This window comes from Amblyomma mixtum, unplaced genomic scaffold (genome assembly GCF_055824585.1).
Source record: "Amblyomma mixtum isolate Tamu unplaced genomic scaffold, ASM5582458v1 scaffold_29, whole genome shotgun sequence".
Lineage (NCBI taxonomy): Eukaryota > Metazoa > Arthropoda > Arachnida > Ixodida > Ixodidae > Amblyomma > Amblyomma mixtum.
Window position 1 is genome coordinate 52,369 of NW_028317726.1, and position 8,351 is coordinate 60,719.

The window sequence follows — 8,351 nt, forward strand, 5'->3', positions numbered from 1 at the left end:
TAGTACGCAACTTGTGTGAAACGTAACCAGCCATGTATGCAACTACACTGTCTCCACATTCACTGATATGCTCTGGATGTGACATACATGGTCTGTTCTGAAAGTAGTAGGACTGGTTTTTTCCTGGGCAAACGGGCGGACGAGAGGCAGTCTGCGCGTGCAGTATCGTTGAAGGGGGATATTGGGAATGCTGGGGAAAATCGGCAGTCGGCTCTCGGCCGTTGAAGAGAGCAGGTCGCTTGTACTGTGAACCCCTGTCGAAACGTCTCGTCACGCAGAATCAAGGAGCGTTTACTGGATCAGCGATACGCGATCCAATTTTGTGCAAATCTTGGTAAAACGGGCAAAGAGACTCGCGACATGATTAAGGAGGCCTACGGTGACGCTGCCAAGGGTAGATCAGGTGTTTTTGAGTGGCACAAGCTGTTCTGAGATGGTAAGAAAAGATTGGAAGACGACGACCGCTACGGACGCCCTTCGACCAGCAAGACCAACGAAAATGTGTAGCGTGTGAAACAGTTACTGAACAGTGATCGTAGGATGAGTATCAGAATGATTGCCGATGACTTGAGCATTCCTCAAACCCAAGTTTTTGAGATCGTGACAGAAAACTTAGCCATGAGGAAAGTGTGCGCGACATTGGTGCCGGGAGTGTTGTCAGAGGAGCAAAAGGCCAACCGGAAAGCGATCTGCCAGGATCTTCTTCATCATGTGAATGAAGACCCCGATTTTTTGCCCAGCACCCCTACAGCCTCGACTTGGCCCCGCCAGACTTTTTTCTATTCCCTAGAATAATATCGACGCTCAAGGGGAAACATCACGGATCTGTAGAGGTGGTTCAACAAGCCGTGACGAGGGAGCTAAACATTCCGGTCCAGGCGTTCCTGGAGGCGTACGAAAACTGGAAAACTCATTGGCAGCAGTGTGTAGGTGCGGAAGGGTGCTACTTTGAAAAATTTTAATCGTTTGTACTATTCTCATGAATACATTTTAAAACAAAAAATGAGTCCTACTACTTTCAAAACAGACCCTGTATAGTCGTGATCGCTAGCTACCTGGTGTTGCGCAGCATTGTCAGCATCCAAAATGCACCTCCTGTCAGTTTATGCATTTAGTGCCTCACTTGCTGAAGCAGTAACAGCACTACTGCATGACAAGATTACTGTGGTTTCCAAAGGTAAGCAGTTCCCTGTTGCTGCATCAGTGAGCTCATTTTGAACTACTACTTTTTTTAAAGCAGCACGAAACTGTAAAGTAGTTGGGTTGTCATTGTGGCTTCCGTGTGATCTAATAAGTCCGAAAAAAGTTCAGGTGGTCTTGACAAATTTTGTGGGCTGGTAAGTATTTGAGGACTTTCTTTTGCATGACAGTGAAATAGTAGAGTGCAAGTAAGCTTTCCATGCAAGTTACGAAACCTAAGAATCCTGTCTTTCGTGCCGTCTCGATCCTTCTGTGGCCAGTGGTAGACTCCCTCAATGATGAAAAGTAAATGATTCAGTCTTTAAACATAGCTTCAACATCTTGGAAATTTCACTCATTTAAAGCTTTCTTGAAGCCCTTTTGGTGTATACTCCTTGAATTTAAAGCATCAAAAGTATTGCTGATACACCTCAAAACATTTTCAGTCGGCTGAGAGCCGGCAAAACCTTCTAGTTTAAGCACTCGACATTCAGCAAGTGCTGTGGCCACGGAAATGCTCATAACCTGGGCTGCAAGCCTGACCTTCATCGGCTGCTTCTGCCATTCAATATGTGCTCTGCGCAACTTGTTGGCCAAAGGAAGCCCTTCTTTTTCTTGCAAAGTATGTAGCCGGATGGATAAGCGGGCGAGTTGGTGAAACATAATGCAAAAAAAAAACAGCGCGGACAAACGGGGACAAGACGAAGAATGCACAGGAACAAGCGCTGACTCTCAACTAAAGTTTAATCACAGGAAACACGCTTATAAAAGGAAACAGAAAACAAAAAAAACACCAAAATCAGAACGCATGTGTTACTATGTGATGTCCAGATATGCAACCTCACAGTCATGCAGGAGCAGGGATGGTTTGCTGACGCACAATTTTGCTTTCTTTGTCATGTTGTACGCCTCGATAATTTCCCTGGTCAACTGGTCGGGGTGTTTGTTGTACCGGACGTTGTATCAACACACGACTCGGAGAACATCTCAATTCATTAGAATCTAATCGCTCCAATAATTTAGTTGATCATTGCCGAGAGTGTCAATCATGTTTTCCGTCCTTGCATTTTACTGACATTTTGTACAAACACCCCGACCAGTTGACCAGGGAAATTATCGAGGCGTACAACATGGCAAAGAAAGCAAGATTGTGTGCCATCAAACCATCCCTGCTCCTGCGTGACTGTGAGGCTGCATATCTGGACATCACTTAGTAGCACATGCGTTCTGGTTTTGGTGTTTTTTTTGTTTTCTGTTTCCTTTTATAAGCGTGTTTCCTGTGATTAAACTTTAGTTGAGAGTCAGCGCTTGTTCCTGTGCATTCTTCGTCTCGTCCCCGTTTGTTCGCGCTGTTTTTTTTTTTGCATTATGTAGCCACTCAATATACTGCCATGCCACTGCCTTCCCATTCTTGTCGATGAAAATTTTTTTGTGCGCCAGGGCACTTCGGACAAGTTTTAACATAAGGCAAGGGTCGACAAAAAAGTATCCGAGGGGCAGCTTCCACCGTCTGTTGATGGCTACTGCCATTACAACAAAAGCAGCTTTTGCCTGCGGCAGGCAGTCACCATCAACTCCTGTGCCCATGTCAGCAAACCCCTCAAAATTGCCTCTGTTCCATTGAATCTGCCGCCTGATTGACATTTCATCAACCATCAGACTGCATACAGTTTGGCAGCCTTGGCTGCTCATCTCGGTGCATTTCATTTTCAGAGTACTGAATGCCTCAGTTGAAAAGCCAGCACTGCCATCTACAGTCTGATACCACTTTCGCAGAGTTCTTTGGTGGGGCAAGCAGGTGTCGAAGACCTGTCTCACATAATTGTATGCTCATCATCATCATCAGCCTGACTACGCCCACTGCAGGGCAAAGGCCTCTCCCATGTCTCTCCAATTAACCCTGTCCTTCGCCAGTTGCGGCCACCGTATTCGTGCAAATTTCTTAACCTCATCCACACACCTAACTTAATTGTATGCTCATGGCGAGTAGAAATTGAGTGTCAGTGCCCTCAACTGAGGTGAAAATTGCCTCCGCACATCCCGGCCAGAGCGCTTGGATATCTGTCTTTTGAGGAGGTGTTGATTGGCTACTCCAAGGGTATCGAGCACAGCCACGTGCTTCTTCAGCGGGATGTTTCGCCTCAGTAGAGCTTGGAGCACTGCCTTCAACTCAGCATTTTGTTTCTGGAGTCTTCTCCTAGACTGCTGCAGCCGCTTGATCTGCTTTCGAGTCTTTACGTGCTCCGAGGCAAACTTTGTAGCACGTGCTCTCAAGAAAGCTTTCTTCGGAGTGTCAATCTATAAAGCAGAACCAAAATTTAGTCATCTTTTACGATTAAAAGCTGCTTGGGTCCAGCCAACATGTACAGTCTTTGTCAAAAGTAACCAGGCTGCATGGTTTGCTTCTAGCTCGTGCAGTGGAGCCCTTACAGCTTTCCTGAAGCTGAAATGGTCGTTAAAGGTAAGGACTGGGGGTCTTCTCACCTTTCAACACCTTTCGATCTTTAGGAAAGCCACAAGGGCTCCACTATACAAGCTAGAAGCAAACCATGCAGCCTGGTTACTTTTGACAAAGACTGTACTTTCATCAATGATGATATGCAGAAGGTTTGCATTAAGGTGTAGCAACAAAATTATCTTTGGACTCACCGATGCTTGTGTTGCCGACAGCCAAGTTCAAAGCCCAGAGACCTGACAGCAGCTCCCTCAGCTTGGCGTGGGGGACACTCACACACCTACATATTCATTGGTTTATTGATAAAAAAAAGCATACAAATGTGTTAAGTGTGTTAGCAAGAATCACGGGTGCAAAATCAAGCTGATCCAGTCACTCATGACCCCTTAGCATTTGAGCTGTCAATAAGTTACAGTAATAAGCACATGCCATATATCAGCCACTCACACACACATGCAAAAGCTTTGGTATTGTATGTCATTTTCAGATTAACTTTGCCTGCCTGCCTTACTTAACCACTGCTTGCTTTCTCTTTCTTAGTGTTCGAACAGAACTCGAAGTTTGTAAAGGCAGCATTCTCTGCATAAACTGATGTTCAAGAGACATTATTTGATTCCCAAGACATCCTCTGCCACATTAAGAGAAGTATAAGGTATACAGAAAGATGATTTGCAGTGACAGCTTGTAATTTTACTCACATTGCGCCCGTTGTCCGAAGATTCATTTTCCTCTGATGCTGGCACACTAAAGCTGACCTAAAAAAAAAAAGAAATGCGACAGTACGTCAGCCATAATCAGCATGCATATAATTTAGAGAACGGCAGTTGGTTCTCAGCCAACTGAAAATTTTTTGAGGTGCATCAACAATACTTTCGATGCGTTAAATTGAAGGAGCATACACCAAAAAGAGACAATTCTGTTGGGGTAAGAACAGCAATTAGCCATGTGAAAAGATGTCTTACTGTAACAACATTTCAAACATTTTCAAATAACGCACTGGAAGAAAGAACAATGTATAATTGACTGTACAATTTGCAATCCGATATATTATTACCTCTGCAAATGCTGAAAGGCCGGGAAGACTGTGACCAAGTCCACAGGTCGATGGTAGAGCATCTAGAGTGGTGTTGTCCCCAAGAAGCCTAGGAGCCTGTTAGAACAATGCCTGTGTAAATCATGGTTCCATTTAAGAAGACAACTGCATGAACTCAAATTGCAGTGAAAGGCTGTTGGCTGAGTACTCATAGCAATTCAGTTACCCGAGTGGGCGTGGAGGCTTTAGGAAAACTCCCGCTGCTCGCTGGATGATGAAGCTCTTCCCCAAGAACCATGGGTTCTTAAAATAAGCAGTGGATCTACAAGAAAACAACTTTTAAGGCGGAAGCCTTTAATGCCTCATCGTTGTAAGCAGCAGTTGCCAACAGAAATGTCACGCTTTTCAGTTGGTCGTAACGGTCGTGACGTCACAGTGCGCGAATTTCAAACGGGGCCAATTGTACTTTGGCTAGTAACCATGCAGCCAATTAAAGGGATCGTATAGTAATGCTCCAAGTTAGTGGGACTTACTTAACCAATTAGCCTAATTAACCTTTCCAGTCAGACCAGATAAATAAATAAAACCAAGTAGGAAATTGGCCGAGCTCGGGAATCGAACCTCGGTCTCCAGTGTGCGAGAGGAGCACGCTACCACTCCGCCATGACAGCTCGATGGTTCCGAATGAACAAAGGCGCGTCTAGTGAGTGAATATGGTGTCTTCGTTCACTCCCATCTTCCTCCTGTCCTGTTCACTCCCATCTTCCTCCCTTCCCGTTACAGCGAGGTTTAGGTGTCCACCGAGATATGAGAGACAGATACATTTCCTTTCCTCAAAAACCAATTTACCAACGCGCAAGGCAGGCCTAGAACCTTTCCTCAAAAAGCGTTGCATTCAAAGGGCAAGCTTCGCGTGCTGAACGGTGGTGGCATGAGGCCTGGCAGCACTACAACACGCTGTCGCGTTCCACTCCTAAAGGCGAATGTGAACAGAATGTGAAGTGAACAATCGCGTAGCAGAATGCAGCACTCAGGCTTTCGCCTTTCACCACTTTAGCTGCTAAAGTTCCTCGTAATTTTTTGCTTTTTGCTTAATAAAAACAGGAAATGTTGCCATTCCCAACAGAGGCTACACACAAATAGTGAGCAAACCTGTTTATCTGTGCCAACTCCGGGGTTTTAGGGAGACTACCGATCAGTGAAGGAAGTCCCGTGGAGGTCCCCTGTGGGATGTCATTGCTCAAATGTGCCAATTCCTAAGGGAACAGTGAAAACCAGAAAGGTCACAAACTATTAATTTCAGCAACAAGCAAAGCTGTATGCTTTTTCAAAGCTGAGAGCTAGGTTTACAACTAGGTTACCTCAGTGTAGGTAGAGGCTTGAGATGGACCACAGGTCTGTTCCGCAGCCACGTCCAAGCTTGACATTGCACCACTCAAAGAACCAGACGCAGCTGGCAACTGCTGTGGGGAGTTGTGGTATCTGAGGAGTAAACATTTATAGACAAGCATGGTTGCGGTACTGCAATAGTGATGCTATAATGAAGTGTTAACTCATTAATAGCGCCAGTTAAAATGAAAACAATCATTATGACAATACTCCCTTAGACCACAATTATAAACCGAGAAGCCGAAAAATTTTCCTCAGCTGCTAAATCCTCACATCCTGGGATATACATATAGTAGCAGCTGGAATGGCATTGTGCAGCACGTTTTTCAACGCAGAATGTTATATCCACGCTAGTAGAATGCACTCATTAGTGTCATGACAAATTAGTGACGGATTTAAGAAATGAGAAAATAATTCAAATATATCTAAATGTCACTTCGTAAACAAATTTTAAAGCACAGATTGTGACAAACCACATTAAAATTAATGAAGCCGTTGTGGTGGTACACTTTCTACAATCACAAAAATATTTTTTTAAGTCACTTCTGGGCTGTTTCCGGGGGGTGATTAAAAAGGTCTTATAGATACTAAATCTGATGTTTTCTAAAATTCAATTTTTTTTTAGAGATTTTGGTGATTTGAAAGCTGCGTTAGCCCCTTAAAAACACTATTCATAACGCCACATGTACAGAGTCAATCACACTTAGAGGGAACACGGCTCCGCGTGGCCACGTACCTGCGGAGTGCCATTGCATCTAACCCGTTCATGAATATACTCAGAGTGGCGCACGAGAACAAGGACCTTGACGTGGTGCTTTGTGTCGTCTGCCCCTTTGCACGGGTTTGCCACCAGTTTGGTCGCAAAGGAGCTCTGCGTGTGCGCAGCCACGCGAAGCCGTGTTCCCTCTAAGTGTGATTGACCCTGTACGTCCATGCATGTGCATACACACAAATTTGATGCCACCTCCTTTCTTACCAAGAGCGTAGGGACTGCATCAGTTGTCAATCGAACGAGCTGCGGCGATGTGCGGCTGAAGTGCTCCGGCATAAAATGCTTGGAGCAGACACGTGCATGCTTCGGAAGCTCCCAGTATGTCCCAGGAAATCACACAGAGTCAGCCCACTCCTTCCCACCAATATTCCTTTTTGCGAAACCTTTCAAGAGTACGAGAACATGCATGCTTTCACGGCTCCGCGTGGCCACGTACCTGCGGAGTGCCATTGCATCTAACCCGTTCATGAATATACTCAGAGTGGCGCACGAGAACAAGGACCTTGACGTGGTGCTTTGTGTCGTCTGCCCCTTTGCACGGGTTTGCCACCAGTTTGGTCGCAAAGGAGCTCTGCGTGTGCGCAGCCACGCGAAGCCGTGTTCCCTCTAAGTGTGATTGACCCTGTACGTCCATGCATGTGCATACACACAAATTTGATGCCACCTCCTTTCTTACCAAGAGCGTAGGGACTGCATCAGTTGTCAATCGAACGAGCTGCGGCGATGTGCGGCTGAAGTGCTCCGGCATAAAATGCTTGGAGCAGACACGTGCATGCTTCGGAAGCTCCCAGTATGTCCCAGGAAATCACACAGAGTCAGCCCACTCCTTCCCACCAATATTCCTTTTTGCGAAACCTTTCAAGAGTACGAGAACATGCATGCTTTCGCCAAACATCCTAGGTAACGCAGCAGACGAAACTACTCACTCGTGGAAAGTGACACCCGGCTCCTTAAGTCTCGTACATGACTTGCAGCCTGGGAAGCAGCAGCTAGGCATGATCACGCTCAAGGACCTAGTCCCGGCTGTCAAACAAAGGCACGCTCACGCAATCAACTATCGCATTCACATCAGAAGTTTCACTTTCCCACGATGCGGTGTCAACTGAGTGAGCCATAAGCACGCGCGATCCAAGTGCGGCGCAGAGGAGGTAGAGCCGCGGAGAGAGAAAAGGTGAAGGACAGAGCGGAGGAGGAGAGACACACCAACTTCCGGTTGCTGGAAGGCTTCACAAAACGTGACGTCAGGGCCTCTCCTTAATTCTTTCCTACCTCCATGGTCAGTGGGTAGCAGATCACATGACCTCCTCGCGCTGATCATGTGACCGCACAGCGTTACGCGATTTCCCGCAAATGTGAGTACTGCAAAGCACTTCAGCCTGCATCTACTCTAGATGACGAGATTCCATTTTTTTATTGCGAAAGCAATACTACTTGCACTTTCACGCCTTTGCCGTGCCGCGGCGGTGACCACCATTGATCTTCATTTGACCTTGATTGCATTAGATTGGATTAGATTAGATTGG

The 8,351-nt window shown here is 46.0% G+C and overlaps 1 protein-coding gene across 2 annotated transcripts; it reads right to left on the reverse strand.

The window, feature by feature from the left end:
- Window positions 1–2,529: 2,529 nt before the first annotated feature.
- Window positions 2,530–6,188, reverse strand: LOC149324463 (uncharacterized). Of its 2 annotated transcripts, none has more exons than XM_089565501.1 (7): window positions 6,029–6,188; window positions 5,820–5,923; window positions 4,894–4,989; window positions 4,689–4,784; window positions 4,333–4,389; window positions 3,829–3,914; window positions 2,530–3,477 (listed from the first exon to the last, which is right to left on the reverse strand). In XM_089565501.1, the coding sequence occupies exons 4-7, from the start codon at window positions 4,748–4,750 to the stop codon at window positions 3,473–3,475; spliced, it is 210 nt and encodes a 69-aa protein (XP_089421627.1). In that variant the 5' UTR covers window positions 4,751–4,784; window positions 4,894–4,989; window positions 5,820–5,923; window positions 6,029–6,188; the 3' UTR covers window positions 2,530–3,472. Both variants share the same exon structure in this region; 1 of them encodes a protein (XP_089421627.1).
- Between the last annotated feature and the right edge of the window lie 2,163 nt (window positions 6,189–8,351).

Bases quoted from the DNA above. Each gene is read 5' to 3' on its own strand.
- LOC149324463 (XM_089565501.1), bottom strand. From the start codon at position 4,750: ATGCTCTACCATCGACCTGTGGACTTGGTCACAGTCTTCCCGGCCTTT. The intron at 4,390-4,688 runs GTAATAATATAT...TTTTTTTTTTAG, and splicing joins GCCTTTCAGCATTTGCAGAG to GTCAGCTTTAGTGTGCCAGC. The intron at 3,915-4,332 runs GTGAGTAAAATT...ATGAATATGTAG, and splicing joins CTTCGGACAACGGGCGCAAT to GTGTGTGAGTGTCCCCCACG.